The sequence below is a fragment of the Lutjanus erythropterus genome, chromosome 18 (assembly GCF_056507025.1).
Source record: "Lutjanus erythropterus isolate fLutEry1 chromosome 18, fLutEry1.hap2, whole genome shotgun sequence".
Lineage (NCBI taxonomy): Eukaryota > Metazoa > Chordata > Actinopteri > Lutjaniformes > Lutjanidae > Lutjanus > Lutjanus erythropterus.
The window spans coordinates 25,758,929-25,775,095 of record NC_139334.1 but is presented as its reverse complement, the minus strand read 5'-3'; the positions used below and the strand labels follow the sequence as shown (position 1 = coordinate 25,775,095).

General features: G+C 41.2%; 1 protein-coding gene across 1 annotated transcript in view; it reads right to left on the bottom strand.

Moving 5' to 3' along the window:
- Window positions 1-16,167, bottom strand: part of frmd6 (FERM domain containing 6) — a 36,264-nt gene that overhangs the window by 7,871 nt on the left and 12,226 nt on the right. The window contains exons 2-9 of the mRNA XM_084742610.1: window positions 12,707-13,028; window positions 10,934-11,024; window positions 7,931-8,010; window positions 5,856-5,932; window positions 5,546-5,732; window positions 4,126-4,281; window positions 3,705-3,770; window positions 2,426-2,494 (exon numbers count right to left, since the gene is read on the bottom strand). Of these exons, the coding sequence (XP_084598736.1) occupies window positions 2,426-2,494; window positions 3,705-3,770; window positions 4,126-4,281; window positions 5,546-5,732; window positions 5,856-5,932; window positions 7,931-8,010; window positions 10,934-11,024; window positions 12,707-12,805 (825 nt within the window). The 5' untranslated portion in view covers window positions 12,806-13,028. The remainder of the gene's footprint in view (window positions 1-2,425; window positions 2,495-3,704; window positions 3,771-4,125; window positions 4,282-5,545; window positions 5,733-5,855; window positions 5,933-7,930; window positions 8,011-10,933; window positions 11,025-12,706; window positions 13,029-16,167) is intronic.

Sequence of the window (16,167 nt, the reverse complement as noted above, 5' to 3'; positions counted from 1 at the left end):
CCTAAAGTTGTTTACATTTTGCCAAATCCACATCCTGGAGAGTCATGATTCATTAGCGACTAGAAGTCTCTGTTTGCACTGTAACTATGCATCTGTTTGACGGAGGTAAAGATAAATCAGAGTCCACACATACTGAATCAATGGCTTCCCTGCTCGTGGTAACTCTATTCCAGACCAAAAACACACAGCAGCAGACTGGTGTCAAGTGGCATGTTAGTAAAAGGTATTCAGACACCACTTAGAGAAGTTTCTTGTTTCATGCAGTACACATGGTCAGTCCATCTAAACTCTCTGGTTAGGACAGCTGGATGACCTTCTCCCTCTTCCAACAATTCCTTCCTAACAGGCCACACACATCGAAAACTCCCAGCATCACCCGGGGGTTGGTTTTCTATCCAACAATCCCTCAACAAGGCCAGCATCAGTCCTGGCGAGGTCGAGGCAGAGTCTCAGATCCAACACCACAGGACACGAGGGTGATTACTTCATCTCAGCTCTCAGGGGGAGTATATGAAATTTTCACAGGCTCAGGAGAAACATAAATGCATCAGAAACACCCTCCTTCCCCTAAACCTTGAGACAAAGATGAGCTAAAGTCACCCTGGCCCGTATCCTGAATTGAAAATCCCCCCGAAACCATCGCAACATCTGGTGTTTATTGACCCACACGTCCCTCCGCCCTGCTGCGCACTCTGGCTCGTTGGGCCGGAGCTGCAGCCGTGGTGGCAGCGGTGTTGGATGACGTGACTCGTGGGTGGGGTGGAGGAGAAAGCCTGTTATTCAGGAGAAGGGTGGGACGGGGCCACGAGAGGCCCTTAATGTCCACAGCGAAAACCACAGCCACGCCACCGCCGCTTCACTCTCACGACGCTGCAGACGGCAGACGCGAGGAAACCGCCAAAAAACAAGAATGAGGAAAACAGGATGTCTTCACCGTGAACTGTGTGGCAGATGAGATGCTTGTTTGTGCCAAAATTAGGCTGAAGAAAAACTCAGCACTCTGGGACAACAAAGCAAGTTTCTCAGGGGCCTCACAGTCATGAAACCTGCTCATGAGGTCCCTTTAATACAGGAGCAGCCAAAAATAGAGTCAAAAAAGCCTGTTTTCGTGCAACAGCAGTGATAAGCAATAATGACCTCTCTGGATTGTGATTAATAGCCGACTGGCAGAAACCGTGAAGCCGTCACAGTGAAACAGATATATAGAGAGCTTCCTGCGATAACAGAAGCCCTATGGAAGCAAATTAACCGACTGCTGTGCTCAGCTTAACGACAGGCTGACTCAGAGCACAGATGAGGAGATTGAACGGGATTTCTTCAAAGGAATAGTTCAGATTATTTCACGTAGGGTTGTACATGTACTCATAGATAGTCAGTGCATCAGCAGATTGGAGAAAGAACGAGGGCCACCAACACAGAACCTTAGCAATATACGAAACATATTTTAGCCACATAAAAAAATCATCCACCCTAAACAAACACCCAACAGTTTAGGTGTACATTGTATTTTTGTCCACTGTTTTACTTTGCCATCAAACAGCCTTTTCTGATGGGAAACTACCGTCATATAAGCCAAATATGGCTCTCCAAACCAACCAAACTCCACTGGCAAAATCAGTCATTTTACCTCGCAGAACACAGTAATTGCTAATCTACCGCTGCCACAGTCTGTTAGTCTGATTGTGTTGTTGTGTGACTTTGGTGGATCCAAATGAACCTTTTAAAAACAGGTCACACAATAATACAAACAAACTAACCAGGCAGCGGTAGACCAGCAACTACCATATTCTGACTTTTTTAGGTGTACCTTTTATAAGCGAGTAAAATACCTTGTGTTGCTGATTCTGTCCACAGCAGTACATTGCTTAACTTCTGTGCGGGTGCCCCTCTTTGCTTCTCCAAACTGGGGGTGTGCTGACTGCCATCTACTGTGGGTAACACAGTGACTACCAACAATTACCTAATGCAACCCCGCTTCAAATAATCTGAACTATCCCTTTAAATGCCATGGGGATATTAATGATAATTAATAAAAATGAATAAATTAAGAGGCATCTCTATCATATAAGAGAAAATACTGCAGCTGATTACATGAAAAAATGAGTACAGTATATAGTTTCTGTATGTGAGTGAGTGCACATGTAAGGAGAGTCTTTCTAAATCCCTGATTAGTTCCAGAGGACTTGCAGGGCTAAGATAAAACAGCAGTGTGGAGAAACGAAGCCTTGCGTAAAAATTTCCGCGACCCTGAGCAGGAGCGAAGCTTTCACAAACATCGCCGTAAGCCAGGGGATGCTTGGGTTTCGTCATCGCTGGAAGGAATGTGTTAAAAAAAAAAAAAAAAAGCCAAAACAAAACACGGTACTGATGAAAAATGTCTCTGGGCAGTGTGTTGAAGAAAGGTGTAAAGGTGCATCTGACTCACCACAAATACCAGTTTTCCCACGTTGGTCCAGGGGAAGTCGTACAACAGTTGCCTCACAGACCCGACATTCTGCAACACAGATGCACAGACACATGAAGTCAGTAAGTACAGGTCCAACACTGCTGCATCACACTGCAAAAATCTCCATCTTTCGAAGTAAATGTGAACCAATCGATTGGTTGGTGACCAGAATAGACTCAGCTTAATCATCCATGACTGGTGACTGGCAGATCAGTGTCAGATATCTACGCTGTCAAATTTAAACACATGCGCTGCACGATGGTTCACATCATGTGCACAGGGACACAGACGTCACAGCCATATTCAACAGCACTGGTCACCACACACATACACACATGCTGGCATATTGTTGGTGTTAAGAGGAGCGATAGACTCCAAGAATGGGATGAAAAAAAGAGGTAGGAAAGAAGAGAGGCAGAAATAAAGGAGAGGACATGAGCAGAAAGGGCAAGAAAATGTGAGAGAAGACAGGAGGGGAGAAGAAATGTTGGAAAAAAAGGGAAAGGTGGAGAGGGAGACAGAAAAGTGGACAAGGCTCAGCAGTAACCTACAGCAATTTTGGAGAAAATGTGAAAGTTATTTAAAACCCGGTGTTTTATTATGAACATAAATGTAATTTTCCATTAAAGCAAAGTTACAAAAATGTTTGTATATGTTGTCAATTATAGTTCTTACAGAAGAAAGAAAACTGTAATCGGCAGGTCCGGCTAAAAAAATTACAACTGGTGCATCTCTATTTAGAAGAAACTTTTGTCTATTATTCAACTCTAAAAGACAATGCACTAAAATTTTTACTACTTGTTTATTTTCCTGACTCAAGAGCCAAGAGTATGTACAAATATATGTCTTATTCTTTCCTGTAACAATTATTTTCACTACTGATTCATTGCAAATCATTTTTTCACATAAACAGTTAATCATTTAGGCAATATTATGTTTGAAAAAGTCAAAAATAGCCCTTTCTTCATAATGTAAATTCTTAAATACATATTCATATTCACTCAGCAAAACAAATATAAAACAGACAAAAACAGGAACTTACTTCTCAAAGAATCTCAAAAGACGGTGATATAATTTGACAAATTTTTTTTACATTAAAAAGACTTAAGACTCAATACAATAGACAGATATTACTGTATGTGATAAAAGATGTTTGTAGCTTTATTTCTTTTCAGAAATTAGAAATCTATAAAACAGGAAACGAATAAAACAATTAAGTCAATAAAAACTCAATAAAATCATAATAAATGTGGAATACCTGAAATATTTGGATACCACGTAAAGTCAGTCCCAACGTAAGTGAAGCCTCTACTTCCTTCTTGTCCTGTTGAAAGAGACAACATCAGAAATACAGGACGTGAAGTTCAAATCAAATCTGATACAGCAGAATAACCTAAAAATGAGCTGTCGATGCATCAAATTCACCCTTTATTCACTCTTCATTTACCTGATTGAGTTCATCTGTTCACTCCCTATTTAAACCCTGCACATCGTTTCACTCACTCTTTCCTGATCCTCACATGATTATTCATCTTTGTTTTTTATTTCAAGATGGACTTTTGACTTAAATTCTCTCTATATAAGTGCAGTTTGAGTTTAGAGAAAATAAATCTGATGCCCATGATGATAGAAGACTTGTCCTTCTGAACCTCCTCCTTAACACAAAGCAACTGTCTCACCTTGTAGAGTCTGTAGTAGTGGACAGTGACGTCATCGAGCTGGGCACACTCCTTGATGTATTTGAGGTGCGCCTCTGAAGCCGTGAGAGCGAACTGGTCTTTGTGCATGTTGGGGATATGCCTCAGGATGTACTCACGGCCACGCTTGGCGATCACCTGAGCGGAGAGAGAAGGAGGGAGACGTCAGGCTTAGCTGCCCTGAAGTTGTGCAGACTCATTATGACAGATTGGCAGCACAGGATGCTGCCAGTGATGGTAATGAAGCTCCCTGCCGCAGGGCACACAGATGTCAACCTGGGGAGACTGAACGAGAGCCAGAGGCATGAACCGGAAACACACACTCTGAGCTTCGCGTGTGGCTTCTGAAGATTTTGTAAGTAAGCTTTTTAAGCACCTAAATCTGTGGGAGATTTACTGTAGGGTAGCGCTCATCATCAAACAATTTCCTGTCCCTGCTGGTTTCAAGAGGCGATAAGCAGGCAGGAGGCTAATTACAGGAAGTGGAGGGCAATCAGACGGGCGTGGCTGTCACAGTCAGAGAGGTAGAGGACGGTGACGGAGGGGGGAGGGTGCCAGTACGGCCAGAATAACCATGTCAGCTGGAGCATTTCTAAGATTTAAAAAAGAACAACAGTGTGTGTGCCACTTCCAGAGACTAAAATAAACTTGGTGTCCTAGTTCTCTTTATCCCACGTGCTCAGATGTGGAGCTGTCGCTAAGTGTTTGGTCATCCTGATTAATGGACAGCGTCTACAGACCCACAAACTGTACACACACGGTGCAGGTCAGGACAGTGAACACTGCCCGACAGCCTCAAACACACCTTTACTGTGCGTTTCTGCTCCTCAGTTAGTGATACAGCAATTTCTTTTGGTGTTTTGCAGCTGAGACCTGTTTAAGTCACTGATGTTTTACAAGGACGTTCAGGACGTGACTCACTGGAATATTAGACAGACTCACCGCAGAACGATTAAACAGTCTAACACGGTAATGTGTTAACTCTGTTAGTCACATTTAACATCACTTTCAAGCTTCTTGTGTATGCTGCAGCCTTTGCACCTGAAGGGAATCAAAATACAGTACAACTTTGTCCTGATAGCAGTTAAGGCACCAAGCACAAAACTACAACATCTCTGGTTTGATCTGTCCCTTAAGAAATTATATATAATAAACAAGCACAAGTATTTAATTAAGACCTACAGAGAAAATATGCCAAGTTCTGTTTGTGATATTGACACAAGATGTGATCAGGTGCAGGTACAGAGGAACAAGGAGGAACCAGATGTGTTTTAGTGCGAACAGGAAGGTGAAGTAAACTGCAGGATGATGGTCAGTCATCCTAAATCATCTCTTCTTTGGAGATAAATTTGACATGCGAGGGTTCAGGAGCCCACACGTGGGACTTGTTGGATATACTCACCCATGGGGGGAAGTAGGCTTCAGGTTCAAAGTACTTTCCAAAGTGCTTGTTGCGTTTGAAGTTGCCGAGGTCGGCCTGCAGGGCGAAGGCTGCCAGGAGGAAGTAGGCCTCCTCCCTTTGGATACACTGAGAGAGCAGCACCTGTTTCCTCAAGTGCCAGTAGTAGTAGTACCTGGCTGCCCGGTCACTGCACGGCAGACAAAAAGAAATGTGAACCGGATGGCAGGTTAACTGGTGTTAAACTGACTGATGCTGGGCCAGTTTGGACAGGTGTTTAATGTTGTTTGCAGAATTGAGGGTCTTTACTTGCCTGATCAATCTCCCGTTCTCGACGTAATACTGAGCTCTGAAGTGAATGATCATCGGAGGCCCAAACTGGTCGATGCCCTGGAAAACAAACATGATTTTAACATTTATATTGGATTGTGCAAGTAATGGTTAAATAAGTGTATAGAGGTTCAAAAGCGATGCAGAACAGCAGTTTTTTAGGGTTTTTACAAGCCTCCATAGTGCAGCAGAGAAAAGTATGACTGTCTCAGCTGTAAAAACATTTCACCTTCATTTCTCAGGTGAAACATGATATAAGCAAACACAGCACACTAGTGTTTACCAACTGGGCTGATCTGGCATTGGTTTATATCCAATAATATCAAGGTTAAAAGGAGGGAAAATATCTCATGTTGGTGGGTTCAGTTTCCTTGATTTTGATCTGCTGTTTAAGGCACAATCTGTGATGAAATTGTAAACAAAAGGTTTGTTTACTCCACGTAAATACAAATCAGGGGATATGAAATGGCTCCCATGACTGGTATTTTGTTAAACAGAATGATACAAAACAGCAGCTACATCAATAACAACTAAAATTATTTGTGTTTTCAATGTTTAATTTTAGCAGTAATGTTTATAAAGTAATAGTTTAATATTTTGGTAAATATGTTGTGTGCTTCCTTTCTGAGAGTTAGATTAGAAAATTATACAACTCTAATGTGAAGCCCTGAGGCAGTTAGCTTAGCTTAGCATAAAGACTGAAACCAGGTGGAAAAAGTTTGGCTGGCTAACCCAAAAACAGTTTCAAAACCTATGTTATAATCATGATATGGTCGAAGTTGTTGTCACGTTTCTCTTATTTTTTAACGTATGTGTGCATGTATGTATATGTGTATTTATGTATATAAGTATATGTGCATACGTAATATGTATAATATTTAATGTATTTACTTTTCTATCTTTTAGTCTCGTCCCATGTTAGCATATTTTGGTTCTACGTATGTTTTTATCTTTTTTATTCTAGTCTTAATTGTTTCTGGATTAGACTGGAGACTGGAGGGGCAAAACCAGAGCCCTTTGTCGGGCAGTTGATGAATGTATACGTGGATAAACAGCTATGCCATGCTTGTATGTTTTTCTTAAAATTATCCATACATGAAAATGTATGTAGAGGCTGTTGATTTGCTGTTATACACTAACCCCCCCAAATGAAAAACAAAATAAAAAATTGATCAAAAGAAAAAGAAAAAAACTCTACAAAGTTCAAAAATATGCCTTTCAACACCTCTAAAGCTGACCAGTTGACATATAATTTGTCTAACCCATACACAAACAAAAATGTAAAAACAACAATTTGTGGTTTTAGGCAGGAGTTACTGACTACAACTATTTCATGGTGACTTCCTGGAATGTTGTCGTTACAGTGGGGTTGCCAGGTGTGGTAAAATCCTGCCTGTACAGAGACGAAAACTGATAGTATGACTAGTGCTTCTGCCTTTATATGACCTATGTAAGCGAAACGAGACCATCAGCAATATAGTTATATAGTTATTTTTAATATCTGCCACCTGGATTCTCCTGGAAGACAGAATGTAAATGAAATGAAAATGTTCACAGTTTCCCAGACAAAGCTACAATGAGTCACATGTTAGCCAGTTAAAAAGAAACTAGAGAAGACTTTTCTTTGAATAATTTTGTTTGGCGTTGTATTTTGTGGTTATAGCGGAGGAAACACTACACTTCTGTCCACAGGCCCCTCCAAATTCAACACACTATCAAAGTTCCTTGTCGCCACTTTGACAAGTCATCAATGAAACATATTCTGCAGTTACATGTGCAAATATGCCTGAAGTTAAAAAAAAAGAGGAGAGAGAAAGGATCGCAGATCACAAAGGACAGTTAATATTTCCTCTTCCTGCTGAATTTTATTTGGATAAATCTTATGAATCCCAGGTAGAGGATGTCTTAAATCCTGTTTTGTGACTCAGGCTGGTAAGTTATATGGATTTTATACAAACCGAATCTTGCCAAGCGTAGCTTTAAATTGCTGACTTGATGTCCTCTGCTCGCTGTTAAACTTTTGACGGAGAGTCAATAAAGCAGCACATCATTTCTTACCTTGCTGGCTTCTCTCTTCCATTCTTTGGGACAATATTTGGAGAGCTTCTGATCCAGCTCCATATAGATGTGTTCATTATCTGTCAGGGGAGAAGAGGGACAGATTTAGCTCAGACAGTCCTTCTCTGTGTCATCAGTGTGTGTGTGTGTGTGAATGTATAGGTGCCTTCATGTTTGTGTGTGTGGCGAGAAATCCCCCCTGAATGCTCCCTGTTCATAAACTGACTCAGAGCCATCACATAAGACAGCCTCTGCACTTCTCTTTGTACTCTGAGCTTCTGGTGTTCCTCCTCATTTCTTCACCTCACACCGTCACGTCTTAATCTGCTCTTGGAGTGACGCATTTCATGAGCTGCAGGCCTGCTGATCTGACAGCTCTGACTTTCTATACAATGAAAACCCGGTGAAAAGCGAAAAAAAAAAAAAAAAGAGCAGGAGCCTCTCTGGCAGAACATCAATGAATATTTTTATAATCAAATTTGTAAACTGGAATGAGGACAAGTTTTATGACTCATGCTTAAATTCTGAGCGAGTAGTAACACATTCCTATGATGTCCTAAATATTCTGAGCCTTCTTAAAGATATAATAAGTGGGATTTTGTCAGTTGCTGTTTGTAAATACATCAGAAAGATATCTGATTGTTGAGTCTCATTCATAGGATGTCAAATGCCAACATTTTGGGTTGGTAAAACGTCCCGAGCACAGCAAAATAATGAGAAAATAAGACGGTAGGGATGAAGGGCAGGGTCTCTGTGGGTGCAGGCGCCGCCACACACTTCTGGTGGGTTGTGGGAGATGATTGAAAGGCATCATTTTTGTGTGTGTCTGCATTGTTTTTGGACAAAATGTGGCCTTTCTTTGCCTTTAACGCCTTGTTTTCACTGTGTTAATTAAATAAAAAAAAATTCCCACAAGCCCAAGTGGCATCTTCCCATGAAGACAGATTTGGAGACAAGTTGAGATCTCCACCGCAGAGACTTCTGCCGCCATCCAGATACAATTAAGGCCAATATGATATTTGGTTTGTGGTGCTTAAAGAATCCAAATATTACATGTGAAAATTTTAATAGCAAAGTCAGTTTCCAGAAACAATATCTGCTCAGGCTAATCCTCAGACCTCATTGTGAAAAGTTTTCATTGAGAACTATTTGTGGTTGCAGGTCACCAGAAAAGAAAGTAGACCAGTGGTCAGTGGTGATACATGTTTTTTTAAGATTTGTGGGAAGTTACTTTTTGTGGTCTTTGTTATGTTAAGAGAAATATTGTGTCAATTTACATCAACAGGAACATAATTTCTGACAGACTGCAGATGAAGACTTAGAAAACAGCTTATTCTGAATGAGTTATTGTATAAAAACAAAAGAATATGAGTATGTAAAAACATGGAGAGATGTCATGAGATATTTGGATAAAAACTAGAGTAAAGGAGGAGCAAAAGTGAGCCAATCACTCTTGGCCTGGCTTGAAATTATCAATGTCCCCTTGTCCTGGGGACAATAAAAATAGCACACGACATGCAAAGATGTAGTGTCTAGGACAATTCTAGGACATAAGAACAACTTGTTGTCAGATGTTCAAAAGTGCAAAAATGTGATGTGGCAGGGACATGAGCTCTACGCTACAAACTGTCATTGTGTTTAAAATAAAATTAGGTGTTCACTTTGACATAGTACATTTCCATTGCTGTATAGCCGACCAATCATAGAGAGGTTTGCACTGCAGTTTGTGGTGATGCATTTATTGGTAAAACAGAAACAAACAAGGAACTGTAACTCAACCAATGACTAAAAGAATGATGAAAAGTGATTATGTGCCGGGAACAACTAGCAGTCGAAGAAGTAATGCAACTTACTGAAACAAAGTTATTAAATGGTTGGAAACTGAGGAACAAAGTTAATTTCGGGCCCTGCCCCTGGCTGCACAGAGGTGGAGACACCACCTACATCACTGTGACATCACTGGAGGCAGGAAGAACAACAGATTTTGCAGCAGGAGAACTCAGCGTTCTCAGTCAACATAGCACAGACTGAAGAATTTATTGCTTCAATTGATTACATCTACCACCAACACTGACTCCAACACCCAAATGAAAAGTTTCTCTTTAACGAACTCAAAAATACTTTCTTGCTCTCTTCATCTACATTGTGCTTCTCATCTGGGGTAAATCCTCCGAACAGTGAGCAAACAAAGACATATTTGAACCTGTGTCTGTTGTGGCGACGCTCTGGTCAGGGGGACAGCGGGTGACACACAGGGAGTGGGTGGCCTCTGTTTGCCTTGGGGATTTCACGCTGTTCAGACAAGCACTTCAGGAATGTCCCACAATCAGACCCGTTGGCTCCTGCTCAACTGACCCGCTGGGCCGTCATTGGCTCATCTGGAGGCCAGCTGTCTGAAAACACTGCCTTTGCAATTTACTCTCTCATTGCAGTTGCTTACAAGTGTCACCCGCTGTCTGCCTTCGCCACATCGCAGACACAGTGACTCATTCCAGACGTACGACCCTCGCCGTATCGTCACCGTAAAAACAACTTTAGCCTCGCTGCACAATGGGTGCCAGTCAGGACACGGAGGCCCTGGTTCCTGCAAGACCGCCATGACATATAGGTGAGAGATGTTACGTTTAGGGCAGATTCCTGTTTCTCGGTCACGTTACGAGTCTGAGAAAAGTAACTGTCTGGTAACACTGTTTTTATGTGGCTCTGTTAATCTTTGTGGCTGCATTCACTTCACAATTTCCATAATATTACCATGTAATTCAAATATATTAAAATAAAAATGTGGCTTTTCCATGCAACTGAATAGTCAGTCTCCACTGGTGTAGCAATGGAAGTGTGAAGGACAGTCACAGAAAACAAAAGCTGTTCGGTTCAGCTGATGAGTAAACACGTTAGATAAACTGTGTACAACACAGCACAAAACAACAGATGGGACTGCACAAACAGAGGTAGTATGCACTGGTTTGTTTCCACAGAATAGATGCCTGAAATGAGAAGTCTTACTTTGAATAACACTGAGTCCAAACAGGTGACAGTCCTTCAGCCTCAGGAGGTCACACACCTGCACCAACAGTTCCTGGCACAGAGTCTTCACCTGAGGAGGAGAGAAGACAGGGATGAGGTTAATCTGTTAGCTTTCTGAGATCATCTTTTAGTAATTATATAAATAACAAAACATAAATAATCACACATAAGCTAAACCACCGCTAATGTCTGATATGAGTCTCATGTTTGTCAACCGCCACAAACAATTAGCTCAGACACGTCTACGCTTCACCTCCTGTGACTCTTTGTGCATGTCTGAACAAATTTTGATCAAGTAGGAAGTTTTTTGGCAACTAACAGCTGAAAACTGTATAGAGAGCAATTGTTAAAGAAAGAAAATAAATTAAACAGCAGTTAATTTACAGAGATTAAATCAATTCCTGAGGTTTCTGCATCAAAGCAAACATGTTTTGTAAGTAGGAGCTGAAAGCTGCCAAGAAATACAATTTGTTATGAAATTTAAAGCCTCGGCATACGCTCTTTACAGAGTAATTTGACAAGCTTATTCACTTTCTTTCCAAGAATTAGATGACATGATTGATACCACCTCTGTATGATAAACAGGAAGCTACAGCTAGAAGTCAGTTAGCTTATTTAGCATAAAGACTGAAAACAGGGGGAAACAGCTAGCCTGGCTTTGTGCAAAGGTAACCACCTACTGGCAGCTCCAAGGAATGTATTAAGTGTATTTTTTGGCATAATGGAAGCTATCACCACACTGACATGTCTGATTCCAGTGAATTTTATTTTATCCCATCCTGTATCATAATTTGTGTATGAATTCCCTCAAGGCATTCTTGAGATATCACGTTCACAAGAATAGATCCATATGGAGGGACAACATGAAAAAAATATTGCCTCCTGGCACAGCTTTCGCAGGCACGGAGGCATAAAGATGACAAGTTGTGGTTTTAAGGTGGTGGTTATGTGCTGTTACCTTCAGACAGAGTCACACTAGGTATTTCCCCATTTCCAGTCTTTACGCTAGGTTAAGCTAAGAGCTTTAAACTCTAAACAAATAAGTGTTTCCCAAAATGTTGAACTATTCCTTTAACTGTTCAAGCTTAGAAAACAATTGAGAAAGTGGTTCTTTCCTTCATATCTAGACATACAGTTTAACTAGAAAATTGACTATTTTAGAATCAAAATACACTCAATGCAACGGTTTTTGCTTTAGCTCACATTTTTCATGAGCTGAAGTTAAATATATAAGACTACTGTGCACACAAACGGTTTCTCTCAAATTTTGTTCTGTGTTAGTCAGCACTTCACCTTTGCCAATCCATTCACCTGACAGGTGTGGTATAAAGACATGCTGATGAGACAGCATGATTATTGCACAGGTGAGCCTTGGACTGGTCATGTTAAAAGGACACTCTAAAATCTGCAGCTTTATCTTGAGAAAGACTATTTATTTATCTGTAAGGCACTGAACTATGGGTATTTCACACAGCATTACAGATACCAACTTTTTTTCCCTTTGTTGATTTGTTGTTGCCTTCATTGGTTGGATTGGTTAGGTTTAGGCATGAGGAGTGATTGGTTAGGGTAAGAATATCAGGGTAAGCCAATCAGAGATAGAATAAGGTGGGTCATGACTTTGCCCTCCTGGGGAAAAATTAAGTCGCTGTGACCCTGCATGAAAAAAGATGCATCCTTAATGTAGGTTATACTGTTCTTTTTTGGGTTGAGAGCAACATCGCTAAAAAAAAAGTTTATATTTGTACTCACATTGACTATGACATTGAGCGTGTCATCATTGGGCAAAAAGACACAGACGCAGCGGCGGTCCTGCATGGTTTTGTTGTTGTGGAAGTTCAGTTTGTTCATCTTCGTGTGGCTGGGACAGGACAGGCCCCTCCGCCTGCTACTGGGGCTCTGGGCCCTCTGACGACCTGCCTCCACCACCGCAGGCACCGACACCACCACCACCACCAGTCGCTGTATCTCTTCTTCAGCTGCAGCCCAGTACAGACACACCAGCACCCACAGGCTCAGCAGGCCAAGCAGGACTCACAAGGCAGAGCATGGGGACCCGAGCTGCAGTCAGCCACTGTGGAGACACATCAGAGAAGGGTTTGATGTTAGAGCAGCAATGTTATATTTAGCTCTGTAAGAAGTGTGTAGATGTGTTCTGCAGTATGAGAAATAGCTGCGTGGTTGACATGAAAATGACAAATTTCTTTGAAGATCAAAATTAGCATTTAAAAATAGCAAATCTGCAGAAGAATATGCTCACACTAAGAGTCTGACAGGAAAAAGAGAACTAAAAGACAGACAAAAAGGAGGGCAGTATTCCTGTTTGTGTCCATGAGTATGTGACATCATTTCAGGGGAATGTCAGTGACTCCTGAGGAACATGTGAACATCTGTCTGGAGAGGAACTGATGAAATGTAATGATGGCATGAAGAAAACACAGACACTGAGTGACTCATTCCCAGAATCCACTGATTTATATCACTTTCTTACTTGAAACACAACAAAACCAGTTCTGAACTTTAACTTTAGGGTATTTTGACAAACCAGAAACACAACAAACACTGCAGCAAAAAAAGCAATGTATTACCCATGCTTGACTTGAACAGCTGTTAGGGAACTAATGTGCAGGGGTTTAGATGTCGACTGGTTGTCTGACTGTGTTGGCTCTGTGATCCAAACAGCTCCACATTTTCCTCCTGGCATCAGTTTTGTCAACTCATTCAGTTTTGCTGACACGCTTTTGGCTGTTTGAGTTATCTGAATTTTTCACTGTCTGCTGGAAGCCACATGCAAGAATTTAAATGATAGTTCAGATTATTTAAAGTGGGTTGTGTGAGGTGCTTATCCATAATCAATGTATTACCTACAGTAAAAGTTGGTCAACCCCACACAGAAGCTTATGTGCTGCTGTGGACAGGGTCAGCAACAAAAAGGTCCACCTAAGACAAATCAGTATCAGTTCAAGTGTGCACAATATTAGAATATGTCCACAGCTTTACTTTACTGTCAGACAACTTTTTGTGACAGGACGCCACAATTATATAAATCAAATATCACTCTCTCCAAACCAACAACACTCCATAGACAAAATCAGTAATTGTGTGACATCCTTGTTTTAAAAGGTTGGTTCAGCTTTGCCAAAGTCACACAGAAACAAAAACAGACTAACATATTGACCATCAATTTCCATTTCCTGTCATAAAAGGCTGTCCGATGGCAGGGTAAGACGGTAATACCTTTTGTTGCTGACTCTGTGCAAAGCGGAGAGGAGTACCAGCATGGAAGCTAAACAATGCACCATTTAGCTTCCATGCTGGTACTCCTCTCCACTTTTCCAAACTAGGGTCATGCTGACCGGCATCTACTGTGGATATCATACTGACAATGAATAAATACCTCATACAGCTCCACTTCAAATAATCCAAACTATCCCCTTAAAATGTCAATAAACAAATGTTATTCTATTCCCTGCAGTGCTATCTATTTCAAAGAAATGATTCAATGTTCATATAACAGAAACTCTTATTATGAAACAACAACAACTGTTATAAGAATGTTTTGACAATGTCTTTGGGAATTTTAACTTTATCCTACACCTGAGCCTGTCAGGTTAAATATTCACACTTCTGCTCCATTCTATGACAGCAGTGTGTTCCCTTGTTCTCTACCAACCACATACCTCTCGCACATACACACACACACACACACTATTGAGGACACACAGACACACACCTCTGACAGTTACAGTTGTCATGCGAGCAGCGAGTAGCTCACAGCATGATCTGAGCCCGAGGACGTGTGAGACCTCCAGAGGGTGTGAAAAGTCTCAGACCAGACAAAAGAATGTTAAAGAACAATCAATCCACATTATCACTTCTTCCTGTTGAAAGTCACTCACCTTGAAGCTGTGTTGTCATTAAAAACAGATAGGACAGATACTGGGCAGGATCACATTACAGAGTGAAAAACTATTTGCATTTCAAAAGATGCTATCAGAGAATTAAAGGTTTACTCACGGCCTAGGAAAGTCAGATTTTGTAAGCCACAATATTTTCAAAGCTTAACTTTGCCATCAGACAGCTTTTCTCCTACAAAGTAATACCATTATATAATATCGCTCTCCAAATCGACCAAACTCCATAGGTGAAATCAGTCATTTTACCTTGTAGAACATAGAAGTTGCTGGTCTACCACTGTTTCAGTCTGTTCGTTTGTGTTATTGTATGATGTCTGTGTTTTCAAAGAATTGTCTGCATTAACCACGGTCACACAACAACACAAACAAACTATCAGGTAGAGGCAGCAGCAGGACAGATACTCCAGTGTTCTGCAAGGTAAAATGACTGATTTCACCTATGGAGCTTGGAGAGTGATGTTTGGCTTATACAATGGTGGAGGGAAAAGGCTTGCTGATGGCAAGATGATGCACCGAAGATAAAACAAACCGTACATTTTCCATGATATTGTTTTTTTTTCGGTGGGCCATTTGTCTAAAATTTGTTTTTTCTGCTGTCCACAACAGTACACTGCTTAGCTTCCAAGCTGATAATCCTCTCTGCTTCTCCAAACTGATAGCATGCCAACCAGCATTTACTACCAGCATGACTATTGACTACTGACATCATACAACCCCACAATAAATAACCCAAACTATCCTTTTAAGTTGATTCTGCCTTAATAAGCTGAGGCAATGAATGTGAAAGTGAAAAATCTGCCTTAAGATCAGTAAATTGTTACTTTAACAAAGCAAGCAGCAGTGAATTACTGACTGGACTGATACAGATAAAGCAAAGCTTTAAATGTGGGTTTGGACCGCTGCTGCAAAGTCAGAAAGTGCTTCTCGAGCTAAGTACCCATTCAATACGCCTGCTGTCGATATATAACACCGCTTTGTTGCAGCAGAGACAGGGAGCATTGTGGGCATACAGCCATAAATACACATACTGTTGACATACAGCATCAGTTCTCATTAATGCTGGTCATTGGATGTGCAGTGTGGCGGGCAACCAGCCACTCAGCAAAGTCTGCTGATGAGCCATGACTGGGACGACTCCCTGCGCTGCTACTGACCTTGATTTAACACACCACTGCTGCACTGCACGCACAAAAACAAATGTATACACACATATGTACATGTAGACAGAAATAGAGACACATGTACATCAGATGCACCCGCAAATATCCCCATCCACACACACACACACACGCACAC